Raw genomic sequence first — 16,321 nt, 5'->3', positions numbered from 1 at the left:
TCTCTGCTTCAACATTTGTAGAGACTAATTTAGCCTATGGGGTTCAACAAAGTTTACTCTTTGTATACATGTCTATTAAAGTTTCTTTCAGATTCAATAATAATTAATTATATCAAATAACTTCTCTAATTAGTATAAAAATTAAATAGTATAAGCTTAACAATAAATGTTACAATAACAGTTTATTTTTTGTAATCAGAGTTTTCAGACTGCCTCATTTAAAAATGTTCACTTATTACTGAGGACCACAGAGACAGTTTGCTTACACTGTCCTATTTAACCATGTTGATAGGTTGCTTAGTTTTTTGTTTTTTCTTATTCAATCATTAGTTATGAATTGCAAGAGAATGAGAGAAACGAACAAAAAGACAAGAGAACACATAGCACCTACTCAATTTTAAGAGCAATTTCAACTACTTTTCACTTGACTATGTCTCAAAGTCACAGCACCACCTTGTGTTTACTCTCCAGAAATGCTATGAGGGCAGACAGTGCAAAAAGGCTTTGTCGTTTAACTTTTTAATGTTTAAGCAGCTGAAGAAAATGATGCTAAGCCTATGACTAAGTTGATAACAACACAGATCACACGCTGATAACAACACAGATCACATGCTCAGATTGGAAATACAAAAGTAAAAACTGAGAAATCAATGTGGCCTTAGAAAAATAAACCACCTAAGTAAGTTTCAAACAAGGAAAAAAAAGAGGCAAAACCTAGATGTTACTAAAAGAGGAAAATAAGTTGAAAAACATTTTAGAACCTCATTAACAGACCATCTGCAAAATCTGACAAGAGTAAATTATCAAATAAAACAGAGTTCACATTTGAAAATCCAGGCAATCTAATTATAAGATTTTTTCTTTACATAGCCTCTGCCCTTAATCCCTACAGACAGCATTATAACTAAGCCTTGGTATATTAACAACTCCCAGTAAATTACATACATTTGATTATGTGAGAGTGTGACAACACTTTTTCAGTGTTTTGTAACTTAGGGAGATTTCTTTAATGACTAATGCTGCTGCTTCTTTGTTTACAATAACACCAACATCGCGCGCAAGCTCAGTCGCTCAGTCGTGTCGACTCTTTGCAACCACATGGACCCAACCAGGCTCCCCTGTCCATGGGGATTCTCCAGGCGAGAATACTGGAGTGGATTGCCATGCCCTCCTCCATGGGATCTTCCCAACCCAGGGATCACACCCAGGTTTCCCCCAACTGCAGGTGGATTCTTTACTGTCTGAGCCACCACAGAAGCCCAACACCAACATTACTTACACCAATATAGGCTTTCCAGATATCCTAGGGTGTCTCAGCACTTCTGACATTGTCTCTTTTGTTTCCTCCATTCTTTCTTCATCACTTGAATCCACAACAAATATTACCCCATAGGACTCAGCATAGTAATTCTTCCAGATTCCTCGAATTCTTTTTCCACCTCCCAAGTCAAAGATGGTGACTTCAAACTTTCCTTGTCTAAGGTCAATTTTGGAAAATCCAACAGTAGGGGCTACATCTTCAGGATATTCTGTTTCAAATGATATAAAGAAAAAGAATCTTGAGACTTCAAATTAGTAACATTAATTTAACTTCACAACTTAAATGACATAAGTATATTATTCATCATATATTAGTACTAAATAGAATGTTTATTATTTGTTTACATAATAAGCATTACATCTAAGCAAACTGGTTTGGAGGAAAGGTAGATACTATACAATATCCAACTAGAATTTACACTCCTTGCAGACAGGGCTTTTTGTTTGCTTGTTTGTTTTCATTGCTATAACCTCAGGTCCTAAAATAATGCCTATAATGTAACAGGTACTTAATAAGTATTTGTAGAATAAATAAACAAATGAACCTTTGCCTTTAATGCTACAGATTCTCCAAGTTACAGAAAATAAAAATTTCAACTTTCAACACCATGGCCATCCCCAGGGACTATTACAACCCATGTACAGTTATAAAGAAAAACTAAACATTTAGAGAATAGTTTAAAAAAACCAAACAATGGGAGAAGCTATGAAGAGCACGGCAGAAAGCAAAGAGGAACCAAAGAGCCTCTGGATGAAAGTGAGAGGAGTATGAAAAAGCTGGCTTGAAAAAAAAAAAAAAAAAGAAAAAGCTGGCTTGAAACTCAACATTCAAAAAACTAAAATCACGGCATCCGGTCCCATCACTTCATGGCAACTAGATGGGAAAACAACGGAAACAGTGACAAATTTTATTTGGTTGGGCTCCAAAATCACTGCAAATGGTCACTGCAGCCACAAAATTAAGACGCTTGCTCCCTGGAAGGAAAGCTATGACAAACCTAGTATTTATGTGTTAAGTCACTTCAGTCATGTCTGACTCTTTGCAATCCCATGGACTGTAACTCGCCAGGCTCCTCTGTCCATGACAAACTTAGACATCATATTAAAAAGCAGACATCACTTTGACCACAAAGGTCCATATAGTCAAAGCTATGACTTTTACATTATTCATGTATGGAGGTGACAGTTGGACCATAAAGAAAGCTGAGCACCAAAGAACTGATGCTTTGGAACCGTGGTGTTGGAGAAGACTCTTGAGTCCCTTGGACTGCAAGGAGACCAGACCAGTCCATCCTAAAGGAAATCAACCCTGAACATTCATTGGGAGGACTGATGCTGAAGCAGAAGCTCTAATACTTTGGCCACCTGATGCAAAGAGCCAACTCAGGGGAGAGCACCCTGATGCTGGAAAAGATTGAGGGCAGGAGGAGAAGGGGGCAACAGAGGATGAGATAGTTGGAGGGCATCACTGACTCAATGGACAGGAGTTTGAGCAAACTATGGGAGATAGTGAAGGACAGGGAAGCCTGGCATGCTGCAGTTGATGGAGTCACAAAGAGTTAGACACAACTTAGCAACTGACAACAATGAAGAGTATGGGACCATTCTTTTTTAATTAACTGAATAAAAGCTATAATTGGAATAAAGAAACTTTCAAGGACAGCTTATAAATGTAAAGAGTAGATTTTATTTTTTTCTACAAGAAAAGAATACAGGATATTTTCATAAATTATAATTGAATTGCTTTGTACGTCTGCATATGACAGCACAAAGAAGTACAGGATATATACACTTATAACTGCCAAGGAATGGTAATGACAATAAGAGATTAAAAAGATCACTAAGGGTCAAGCCTTGAACTAGGAGCTGAAACCTAGACCTTAAAGCTGCTGCTGCTGCTTCTAAGTCACTTCAGTCGTGTCCGACCTTAAAGCTAGGTTGAATTTAAACAGTCAGATCGATGATCTAAGTAATGGAAATTGAAAAGGCAAGACATACAAACAAGCTGAACACTGTAGTTGAAGCAGATCTTTACTATTGAATGTACACTGAAGAGGGTTCTGAAGACAGAACTGGGAGCCACAGGCATTTCAGCAGACCAATAATATAACTGAGATGACTAAAAAGGAAAAAGGAAAGAGAAGTCGCTCGGTCATGTCCAACTCTTTGCGACCCCATGGAATGTAGCCTAGCAGGCTCCTCCATTCATGGGATTTTCCAGGGAAGAGTACTGGAGTGGGTTGCCATTTCCTTCTCCAGGGAATCTTCCCAATGCAGGGATCGAACCTGGGTTTCCTGCACTGCGGCAGACTTTTTACCCTCTAAGCCATGAGATGACTAAAGTAGTCCATTATTGAGATTCATCTTTGTAAAAGTCTCTAGAACTTACTGAAAATGAGAGTGACAGTCATTTTTTAGAGAGGCAGGAAAACAAAAAAAAAAATAGAAGCAGGGCAAGAGAGAATGCATGAGCAATTAACAGATGCAAGTGACTCAATGGTTACAGAGAAGAGTTCAGACTTCATGTCTGTCTCCTCCATTCACTCACCACTGTGGCTGTTATCGTTTAGTTGCTAAGTTGTATCCAACTCTTTGTGACCCCACCGCCTACAGCCCACCAGGGCTCCACTGTCCATGAGATGTCTCAGGCAAGAATATTGGAATGGGTTGCCATTTCCTTCCCCACATCATCATGGAATTCACAACAAATATTACTCCCCTGAACTTTGTTTATAAAGCCAATACAATGACCACAAACTACATGAGGATTTCAAAGTTAAATCAAACTTGTATCAAAAGTTCAGTTCCTCAGTTGTACCAGCTGCATTTAAAGTACTCAAGAGTCACATGTGACTAATGGCCCACCCCACTGAACAAAGCCAATGTAGAACATGTCCATTACTGAAAACAGCTCTACTGAACAAAACTGGTTTAGAGGGTATTATCATTCCCACATTCAGCAAAACATTTGCTACTACAAAAATAAATTTGAAAGGCATTTGCTTTTAGGCTTAGGTATGTCTGAGAAACAGACTTGCAATGTACCACTGCCTCTCAGCAAGCATCTTATTACAGTTTAGACAGCTCCCTAGAAAGTTAATAAAGACAACCACATTTTTAAAAGACCTGCCTTATCTAGAGGGAGAAAAAAGCAAGTTTAGAAACAATATAAGCAGACATATATTTCAAAAATAGAATTATACTAGACATTTAAAAATGTGGATCTAGTCCAGACCAGAATTGGTTTCAGCTAAAACCGACAGCTATCTTTAAGTACAAATTGAAAGGTACTCCCCCTCTCCCCTGAAATTATCAGCGAAAATAAGTCAACTGTCCTGAGGAAGAAATAAGAAAAATAACATATTCAGAATAACCTACTCAGTACCAGAACCTTGTTAGGTATTAAAATGTAAAGATGAAAAAAATAGGGTTGCTACCCTCAAAGAATATCCAGTACACTTCAGAGAGACATAATATTAATGGAAATAATATAAGAACCTACATGTTCTGTGAATAAGTCTGGAGGGGAAAAGTGTAAAGGTGTAATAAACTACATGGTTATGTCCTAGCCAAATTCATCTGCTGAAACCCTAATTCCCAATGGTGATGGTATAAGGAGGTGGAGTCTTTGGGAGGTAATTAGGTTTCAGTTCAGTTCAGTTGCTCAGTTGTGACCGACTCTTTGTGACCCCATGTACTACAGCAGGCCAGGCGTTCCTGTCCATCACCAACTCCTGGAACCTACTCCAACTCATGTCCATCAAGTCAGCGATGCCATCCAACCATCTCATCCTCTGTTGTCCCCTCTCATTCTGCCTTCAACCTTTCCGAGCATAAGGGTCTTTTCCAAAGAGTTAGTTCTTCACATCAGTTGCCCAAGTTTCAGCTTCAGCATCAGTCCTTCCAATGAATATTCAGGACTGACTTCCTTTAGGATTGACTGGTTAGATCTCCTTGCAGTCCAAGGGACTCTCAAGAGTCTTCTCCAACACCACAGTTCAAAAGCATCAATTCTTTGGTGCTCAGCTTTCTTTATGGTCCATTTCTCATATACATACATGACTACTGGAAAACCCATAGCTTTGACCAGATGGACCTTTGTGGGTAAATTAATGTCTCTGCTTTTTAATATGCTGTCTAGGTTGGTCATAACTTTTCTTCCAAGGAGCAAGCATCTTTTAATTTCATGGCTGCAGTCACCATCTGCAGTGATTATGAAGCCCAAAAAAATAAAGTCTCTCACTGTCACCATTGCTTCCCCATCTATTTACCATGAAGTAATGGGACTGGGTGCCATGATCTTAGTTTTCTGAATATTGAGCTTTCAGCCAACTTTTTCACTCTCCTCTTTGACTTCCATAAAGATGCTCTTTAGCTCTTCTTCACTTTCTGCCATAAGGATGGTGTCATCTGCATATTTGAGGTTATTGATATTTCTCCCGGCAATCTTGATTCCAGCTTGTGCTTCTTCCAGCCTGGCCTTTTGCATGAGGTACTCTGCATATAAGTTAAATAAGCAGGGTGACAATATACAGCCTTGAAATTCTGCTTTCCCAATTGGGAACCAGTCTGTTGTTCCATGTCCGGTTCTAACTGTTGCTTCCCGACCTACATATAGGTTTCTCAAGAGGCAGGTCAGATGCTCTGGTATTCCCATCTCTTTCAGAATTTTCCACCGTTTATTGTGATCCACACAGTCAAACGCTTTAGCATAAGCAGAAATAGATGTTTTTCTGGAACTCTCTTGCTTTTTAGATGTTCCAGCGGATGTTGGTAATTTGATCTCTGGTTCCTCTGCCTTTTCTGAAACCAACTGGAACATCTGGAAGTTCACGGTTCACATATTGCTAAAGCCTGGCTTGGAGAATTTTGAGCATTACTTTACTAGCATGTGAGATGAGTGCAACTGCGTGGTAGTTTGAGCATTCTTTGGCATTGCCTTTCTTTGGGATTGGAATGAAAACTGACCTTTTCCAGTCCTGTGGCCACTGCTGAGTTTTCCAAATTTGTTGGCATATTGAGTGCAGCACTTTCACAGCATCATCTTTCAGGATTTGAAATAGCTCAACTGGAATTCCATCCCCAGTGGGTCTGCTAGGTTCTTTCTATTATTAAATTCTAATCCTGTTATCCTAAAATGTAACTTGTGGAAGTGGGTCTGGTAAAATTTTACAATCTTGAGACATTCTTTTGATTTGTTGTAATAATTAAGTAAAAAGTATATACTTCCCTTGCTAAAGACTTGATCAGTCCTGGGTGTTCATTGGAAGGACTGATGCTAAAGCTGAAACTCCAATACTTTGGCCACCTCATGCGAAAAGTTGACTCATTGGCAAAGGCCGTGATGCTGGGAGGGATTGGTGACAGGAGGAGAAGGGGACGACAAAGGATGAGATGGCTGGATGGCATCATTGACTCAATGGACATGAGTTTGAGTAGACTCCAGGAGTTGGTGATGGACAGAGAGGCCTGGTGTGCTGCGATTCATGGGGTCGCAAAGAGTCGGACACAACTGGGCGACTGAACTGAACTAAACTGAAAGACTAGTGAGGGGAGTGCTCTCTGATCCCTTCTGATGTCTATGTCAGAAGCTTTCTCTGTCCCTTTTTCACACTTTAATTAAACTCTGCTACACAAAAGCTCTTGACTGATCAAGCCCAAAGCTAAATCTTCTTCAGAGATGAAGAATCTGACACCATTCACCATAAGCTATCACTGTTAAATCTTTAATTGGCTTTGGAGGCTGTGGAACTCTGATATATAGTATTTGTCAATTTTCATGCTGTAAATACTACCACTATGGCTACTTTGAAATTACCAATATGAGGCACCTGACCATAAAGTTGGACAAAGAGGTACCTAATTGGCTTTCACTGACTTTATGAGCCAATATGAGCAAGTAGGAGCCAGCTCTAGAACACCACAGGTTGCAGCCAACAGCCTGTGAACTGTAGTGATATGGTGGCTTCTGGGTCACACACTTTGAAAAAAAAGGAGGACAGTATCCTTTTATCCTTTTTACTTCTTCCTTCTGGCTGAAGTACATACGTAGTATTGAGTCCAGGTTGGTCCTGGACCAGGTTGGCAAGGGAAAATACTAGGAACGGCAAAGCAAATAGGAAAAGGACCTTGAGTCCCTAATACCATACAGCTGCTATGCCAGCCCTAAACTACTTCTGCCTGTGCTATTACATGAGAGAGAAATAAATCTCTATTTTGTTAAGCCACTGTTATTTCAGGCTTTTTAGTACAATCGAACCTATATCCTATTAATGCAATCACTTTAACAGCCATGAAGAAGAGAAGATGAATGAATGAAATGAAGATAGGGAAAATACTTTCAGATTCAGTTCAGTTCAGTCGCTCAGTCGTGTCCGACTCTTTGCAACCCCATGAATCGCAGCATGCCAGGCCTCCCTGTCCATCACCAACTCCCGGAGTTCACCCAAACTTGTGTCCATCGAGTCGGTGATGCCATCCAGACATCTCATTCTCTGTTGTCCTCCAGGAAATTATAATAAAATCATAGATGAAACACTAGGGTTTGGACTTAGCTGATCACAATATAGTAAGAGAGGAAAATTATCTCAAAAGAAAGGAGGAAATATACAATAAAATTTGCTTTTAATTAAAAAAAAATATATGAGAAGAGCCATAAATAAGCTAAAGAGTAGAAGCCATGGGAGAAATGTTTTAGGAAAACAGCTTACTATACCCTAAGGCACCCCACTCCAGTACTCTTGCCTGGAAAATCCCATGGACAGAGGAGCCTGGTGGGCGGCAGTCTATGGGATCTTGAAGAGTCGGACATGACTGAGCAACTTCACTTTCACTTTTATGTATTAGAGAAGGAGATGGCAACCCACTCCAGTGTTCTTGCCTGGAGAATCCCAGGGATAGGGGAGCCTGGTGGGCTGCCGTATATGGGGTCGCACAGAGTCGGACACAACTGAAGCGACTTAGCAGCAGCAGCAGCAGCAGCAAGGCATGACTAACCTGGGACACCAAAACAAGTAAAACTGCCCTTGGGAATGTACAGTCTGGAGAGCTAAAGAAATACATGAATAGAGGAGCAATTAAGCACTGATATACATATTATACACAAACAGGAGTAGACAAAAATAGTAGTAGCCAATTGTATTCATGGTGGTGATAAGGGGTGAGGGCACCAAGAGACCAGAAGGGACTTCCTAAAGGAGACAACATGACAAACAACTGTCTTTAGAGATGAGCAGATGTTCTGTCTTTAAGGAAAAGTTTATTTCTCTTTAATAAGGCAAATGGGAACAGTATAAGCAAAAAACAAAGGCATCAAAAGGCTCATTCAAACCTATATCCTAGGAAAACTCCCAACTAGTTCTATATAACTAGATTCTTTAGAAGAGAAAAAAAGGTAAGAAATCAGTCACTGGCTGAAGAATAAATAAAAATGAAGAACAAAAACAGAGTCAGAAGGCAGCTCAAAGCTGAAGGCAGCTTTGACTTTTTTGTTCAGGACATGACACCTTGAACATTTTCTAAACTAAGAAAATGACACTGATAGATATATAAAGGTGTGATTTAGAAAAAAAAAGAAAAAAAAGACCTGATGGAAAGAGGATATTCTAAGTACATCCAAATAATCAGATGGATTTATTAGCAAGTTCCTAGATCCTGTTCCCTTGAACCTAAGGTTCTGAAGGTAATAAAAGAGAGGATGTTTGGATAAGGCTTCATGGACTGCAGGCCAAATCGGGATAGCCACCTGTTTTTGCATGGCCCTCAAGATAAGAACATGTTTTACATTTCAAAATAATTCCAAAACAATTCCAAAGGATATTTCATAACACATCAAATTTTAGTGTTTATAAGGAGAGCTTCATTGTAATATGGCCATGCTCATTTTTTACATAATGTCTATGGCTCCTATCAAACCAATGTGTCAGAACTATGTAGTTGGGAATGGGACCGTAAGACACTCAGAGTCTAAAATATCAGTATTTACTATCTGGGATCTCCCTGGCGGTCAAGACTCCATGGATTCAATCCCTGATTAGGAAACTAAGATCCAATATGCCATGCAGTTTGGCCAAAAAACTAAATGAATTAAAAAAAATAAAATATTTACTATCTGGGTCTTTACAGAAGAAGCTTGAAAACCATATTTCAATTCAGTTCAGTTCAGTCACTCAGTCGTGTCTGATTCTTGCGACCCCATGAACCGCAGCATGCCAGGCCTCCCTGTCCATCACCAACTCCCGGAGTTTACCCAAACTCATCTCCATTGAGTCGCTGATGCCATCTAACCATCTCATCCTCTATCATCCCATTCTCCTCCTGCCCTCAATCTTTCCCAGCATCAGGGTCTTCTCAAAAGAGTCAGATGGTCAAGTATTGGAATTTCACATCAGATGGTCAAGTATTGGAATTTCAGCTTCAACATCAGTCCTTCCAAAAAACACCCAGGACTGATCTCTTTTAGGATGGACTGGTTGGATCTCCTTGCAGTCCAAGGGACTCTCAAGAGTCTTCTCCAACACCACAGTTCAAAAGCATCAATTCTTCTGTGTTCACATCCATACATGACTACTGGAAAAACCATAGTCTTGACTAGACAGACCTTTGTTGACAAAGTAATGTCTCTGCTTTTTAATATGCTGTCTAGGTTGGTCATAACTTTCCTTCCAAGGAGTAAGCATCTTTTAATTTCATGGCTGTAATCACCATCTGCAGTGATTTTGGAGCCCAAAAAAATAAAGTCTACCACTGTTTCCCCATCTATTTGCCATGAAGTGATGGGACTGGATGCCATGATCTTCATTTTCTGAATGTTGAGCTTTAACCCAACTTTTTCACTCTCTTCTTTCACTTTCTTCAAGAGGCTCTTTAGTTCTTCACTTTCTGCCATAAGGATGGTGTCATCTGCATATCTGAAGTTATTGATATTTCTCCCGGCAATCTTGATTCCAGCTTGTGCTTCTTCCAGCCCAGCGTTTCTTATGATGTACTCTGCATAGAAGTTAAATAAGCAGGGTGACAATATACAGCCTTGACAAACTCCTTTTCCTATTTGCAACCAGTCTGTTGTCCCATGTCCAGTTCTAATTGTTGCTTCCTGACCTGCATACAGGTTTCTCAAGAGGCAGGTCAGGTGGTTTGGTATTCCCATCTCTTTCAGAATTTTCTATTGACTTGTGATCCACACAGTCAAAGGCTTTGGCATAAGCAGAAATAGATGTTTTTCTGGAACTCTCTTGCTTTTTCGATGATCCAGCAGATGTTGGCAATTTGATCTCTGGTTCCTCTGCCTTTTCTAAAACCAGCTTAACATCTGAAGTTCACGGCTCACGTATTGCTGAAGCCAGACTTGGAGAATTTTGACCATTACTTTACTAGCATGTGAGATGAGTGCAATTGTGCAGTAGTTTGAGCATTCTTTGGCACTGCCTTTCTGTGGGACTGGAATGAAAACTGACCTTTTCCAGTCCTGTGGCCACTACTAAGTTTTCCAAATTTGCTGACATATTGAGTGCCCCTGATTTAGACGGTGACAGTTCTTCGAGGATATAACCTAAGTGACTGCATGAGGGGTACAAAAAGCCCTTAGAGGACTGCTTCAAACAATAATATATACTTTGTTGGACTTCCCTAGTGGTCCAACGTTTAAGATCCTGTACTTTCAATGTAGGGGGCACAGGTTCAATCCCTGGTTGGGGAACTAAATACCGTACATCACGAAGTGCAGCCAAAAAAAAAAAAAAAAAGAAATATATAGTTTGTATCTAACATTATAAAACAGAATTGGTGGTGACAAAACATTTTTTTCCAACAACAAGTTTTGCAAGGTGTCAATTTTCTTTCATAAACCTTCCCAAGTAAAAGTTCCCTGTTTATCACGTATATCTTTGTTGCAACATTTATTTTCAGAAACAAATATATGTTAGGTTTTTTCCCAGTTCATACCCTTAAGATGCATGGCTCATGCTACCTCTTCTGGGTACACAACAGACTCACTAGTACAGCAACTTCTATACTATAGTTACAAAGCATTAAATTAAGACTAAATAAATACGTTCGATGAGATGTAACATAAATGACATAAAACCCTTCAATGTATCTTTAACATAAGTGTAAAAAACACACATCATATTGGAAAAAAAAAAATCAAGAGATACAAAGAGAGCTGTCCTGGCTATCTGTATTTCTTCCTTTCTTTCACTGAGTTGTAGCTCTTTAACTAAATTCTGGCCAAAACAATGTAGACGATATGCATCCTTAATAGCAGGGGCATGTCCATTTTACACTTTTTCGTTGCTACTAGCTAGAAGACAGCTATGACTCCTCCTAGGTGATCAAAGACCTCAAGGAGCCTCCATATCTTTGCATTCATTCAAATCTGAAACTGAACAGGCTGGTACTATTAAGCCAGAGTCTATTCACCATATTAGACACAAGTACACTAAGAATATAAAGTAATAGAGTACACAATATCTCTACCCAATGAATACGTAATAAAGAAATTTAAATAAATAAATCAGAATAATTCAATAATAATTTTTTTCAGCTTACCTCCTTGGATTCCCTTTGCTGTCGCCGTTTTACCAGCATTATCAAGTCCCACCATCACAAGAGTCACCTTTCTTAAAATAATAAAAATTAAAAAAAAATCACCTTCTGAGTGAATTAAATATGGGGGAGGGAGGGGAATAAAGGCAAATACATTCATCCAAGCAATACTTAAGAAGCAACTACTATGTACAAGTCAATATGCTGAATGCTAAGGGGTACAATGATGAACAAAATATATATTCAAAAAGCAAAATTCTTGAAAAATACCTGTAAAGTGCCATCCTTTTGCTCTCTAAGCACAAAAAAACAGAAACTGTACAGTAGATAACCTGAAGGGTAGAGAAGAAATTAAGGGAAGAAGAGAGAAAGGGAGAGAGAGAGATGGATTCTAGAACATGAGTTATTTACCACATCTAAAGATTCAATTTTCTAGTTAATAGAATTCTAACCATTAGCAAAAGTTTGTTTTTTCCAGTGAAATTATGTAAGAAAAGAATTAGGTTAGGTTCTATACACTACTAGTACACTCAATTGTTTTTATCTATGTAGCACCTTACCAAATACAAATCTTATAGTACAGTAACATGATTATTAACCTAAGATCTAACATATTTTAAAAGAGGGTTCCTAAATTAGAAAATTTAATATTTTTTTGATGATATAGCTAAACTTCACAGAGTGAGGGAAAAAAACACAATCCAGTTCAATTTTACAACTGAAGAAGCATAAGCCTAGAATCATAAGCTAAGACAATGAATTGGTTACAGTCAGAAAGTGAAAGTGAAGTCGCTCAATCGTGTCTGACTCTTTGCGACCCCATGGACTGTAGCCCACCAGGCTCCTCCATCCATGGGATTCTCCAGGCAAGAATACTGGAGTGGGTTGCCATTTCCTTCTCCAGAGGATCTTCCCAACTCAGGGATTGAACCCAGGTCTCCCACATTGCAGGCAGACGCTTTAACCTCTGAGCCACCAAGGAAGCCTGGTTACAGTCAGAACCAGAACCTAATTCACCTAACTTCTAGGAACTTCTTAAACCTGGGACAGGTTATAAAGGAACAAACCTACCACACAGGTCCTAGTATCCTGGGGATTAAATCCAGCACTAAAGCCCATTTCTGTTCCAGGCTTAACTACTGCTTAGTATAACAAGTGGTGAGACCACTTATTAACACCACACACTTTGGAATAGAGAGAAAAATCACAGTATAATTGGGCCACATTTCCATGGAGTGGAGGCAGGGTTTCTGCCAAATACAGTCATTCTTCACGGGCAATCATTCCAAGAAGGGTTAAAAAAACAGAACTTAGATGGCAAGAAGGGTGTTTTCCATCTGGCTAAGCCTGGCTTTCCTGGAGCTAGACTTTATTAAACAAATAGTTACTAAACATTTTCTGTATACCATACACCAGTGTTCTAGGTACTGAGACACCTGCTTATTAAAATAACCACAACAACAATGAAAAACAAAAAATGATAAACTCTTCCCTTATTAACTTATACTTTAGTTGCAGGAGACAAATAATAAATGTAAGAAATAAGTAAATTACAAGTTATATCCTAAATTAGAGGTGATTAAATACTACAGAAAAAAGTATAGAGAGGGATAAAGGGGAGCAGGAGTCGGGGTGGAGGTGGACAGAAGCTTTATACAGGGCGATCAGGGCAGGACGCACTGAGAAAGGAGGTAAAGTCTGAGCAAGGTCTTGAAGGAAGGAAAGAGAGCACAGTGAGGGCCAAGGCACTAAGGCGGTGGGCATGGTATGTGTGTCAGGAGGTGTTGACATTAGAATGTTCCAGAATCAGCAAGGAGGCCAGTGTGGTAAAACCCAGTTAGGGCAGCATAGGGAAGAAAGACAGGAGGTTAGAAACACCTCAGAAGCCAGATCAGGTGGGCCTGGCAAGCCATGGTGAGGACTGTGGATTCTGTGAGTGAAAATTAACTCTTCATGTCAATTAATTCTGAAAGACATGGGCATACCAGATCACCTCACCTGCCTCTTGAGAAACCTGTATGCAGATCAGGAGGTAACAGTTAGAACTGGACATGGAACAACAGACTGGTTCCAAATAGGAAAAGGAGTATGTCAAGGCTGTATATTGTCACCCTGCTTATTTAACTTATATGCATAGTACATCATGAGAAACGCTGGGCTGGAGGAAGCACAAGCTGGAATCAAGATTGCCGGGAGAAGTATCAATAACCTCACATATGGAGATGACACCATCCTTATGGCAGAAAGTGAAGAAGAACTAAAAAGCCTCATGATGAACGTGAAAGAGGAGAGTGAAAAAGTTGGCTCAAAGCTCAACATTCAGAAAACTAAGATCATGGCATCTGGTCCCATCACTTCATGGCAGATAGACAGGGACAGTGGCTGGCTTTGTTTTTCTGGGCTTCAAAATCACCGCAGATGGTGATTGCAGCCATGAAATTAAAAGACGCTTACTCCTTGGAAGGAAAGTTATGACCAACCTAGACAGCATATTAAAAAGCAGAGATATTACTTTGCCAACAAAGGTCCGTCTAGTCAAGGCTACGGTTTTTCCAGTGGTCATGTGAGAGTTGGACTATAAAGAAAGCTGAGCACCGAAGAATTGATGCTTCTGAACTGTGGTGTTGGAAAAGACTCTTCAGAGTCCCTTGGCCTGCAAGGAGATCCAACCAGTCCATCCTAAAAGAGATCAGTCCTGGGTGTTTACTGGAAGGACTGATGTTGAAGCTGAAATTCCAATATTTGGCCACCTGATGCAAAGAGCTGACTCATTAGAAAAGACCCTGATGCTGGGAAGGATTGAGGGCAGGAGGAGAAGGGGACAACAGAGGATGAGATGGTTGGATGGCATCATCAACTCGAAGGACATGGGTTTGGGTGGACTCCAGGAGTTGGTGATGGACAGGGAGGCCTAGTGTGCTGCAGTTCATGGGGTCGCAAAGAGTCGGACACAACTAAGCGACTGAACTGAACTGAACATATCAATTTCCTCTGTTATCCAGGAGCCTAAGTCTTTTCTAAATGCTTCAACCATCCCTATATCCACCATGAGGAATAAACAAAAGTGTGTCTACACTTGAGTCAGTGGTAAGTCAGTTAGCAGCCTTCTCCTACCCCATTCCCAGTCAGCCAGAGATGGGGTCGGTGGAAATGTCAGAGGCATGCAGCAGACTGTGAATTTATGGAGCTGAGGGAGTAGGTGAGGTCTAGGTACTTCTATCCACGTGAAAGTTTTACCTGCATCACTAACTGAAAAATATGTTTACTTCTTAAGGAAGCTTTGAGATACATAGAATATAATTTTACCACTCTCAAAGTACAAGATTAAAGTACAAAATAATTTCCTAAACAAATATAATAAATGACTATCCAAAAATATGGATGATATAGCACAAACAATATTTGGATAATTCAAGTTACTAAATATATAATGAATTAGACCATAATATTAAAGTTAATTCAATTGCTCTTGAATAATTTATTCCAAGATCTACAGTGTTTCAAACATCACCATAACCAAAACAATTACTTTGGGGGACAAATCCCCATTTTCTGTTGGTTTTCTTTATTCTGTAAATCTTTAATCCAGTTTTCTGCTGATAGGTGGGGCCTTGTTCCTTCCTGGTAGTTTGGCCTCAGGCCAAACTATGGTAGGGGTAATGGCTACCTCCTTCAAAAGGACTTATGCCAGCATACCACAGCTCCCAAGACTGCTGTAGTCAGTGCCCCTGACCTTGCAGCAGGCCACTGTCGACCCACCACGCCTCTGCCCGCGACTCCTAGACACTCATAGGCAAGTCTGGCTCAGTCTCTTGTGCGGTCACTACTCCTTTCTCCTGGGTCCTGGTGTACACAAGGTTTTGTTTGTGCCCTCCAAGAGTCTGTTTCCCCAGTCCTGTGCAAGTTCTGTGGTCAAATCATACTGGTCTTCAAAGTCAAATTCCCCAGCGTTCTCAGTCTTTTTGCCAGATCCCCAAGTTGGGAAATCTACTGTGGGCCCTAGAACTTTTACAACAGTGTGACAACTTCTTTGGTGTAATTGTTCTCCAATTTGTGGGTTGTCTGCTCAGCGACGAAATGGAGCTAATGGCAACCTCCTCCAACAGGACTTATGCCACACCAGGCTTCAACAGTATGTGAACTGAGAACTTCCAGATGTTCAAGCTGGATTTAGAAAAGGCAAAGGAACCAGAGGCCAAATGGCCAACATCTGTTGGATCACAGAAAAAGCAAGAGAATTCCAGAAAAACATCTACTTCTGCTTCACTGATTATACTAAAACCTTTGTGGATCACAACAAACTGTGGAAAATTCTTAAAGAGATGGGAACACCAGACCACCTGACCTGCCTCTTGAGAAATCTGTATGCAGGTCAAGAAGCAACAGCTAGAACTGGACATGGAAAAACAGACTGGTTCCAAATCGGGAAAGCAGTATGTCAAGGCAGTATATTGTC

At 40.0% G+C, this 16,321-nt stretch overlaps 1 protein-coding gene across 1 annotated transcript in view; it reads right to left on the bottom strand.

Annotated features, from left to right (window-relative positions):
- ARL13B (ADP ribosylation factor like GTPase 13B) overlaps positions 1 to 16,321 on the bottom strand; it is an 81,591-nt gene that overhangs the window by 50,337 nt on the left and 14,933 nt on the right. Inside the window, exons 2-3 of the mRNA XM_005674807.3 lie at positions 11,869 to 11,939; positions 1,280 to 1,529 (exon numbers count right to left, since the gene is read on the bottom strand). Coding sequence (XP_005674864.2) covers positions 1,280 to 1,529; positions 11,869 to 11,939 — 321 coding nt within the window. The remainder of the gene's footprint in view (positions 1 to 1,279; positions 1,530 to 11,868; positions 11,940 to 16,321) is intronic.

This window comes from Capra hircus, chromosome 1 (genome assembly GCF_001704415.2).
Source record: "Capra hircus breed San Clemente chromosome 1, ASM170441v1, whole genome shotgun sequence".
NCBI classification, from domain to species: domain Eukaryota; kingdom Metazoa; phylum Chordata; class Mammalia; order Artiodactyla; family Bovidae; genus Capra; species Capra hircus.
Note: the sequence above shows the minus strand (reverse complement) of the source record. Positions and strands in the feature narration are given on the sequence as shown.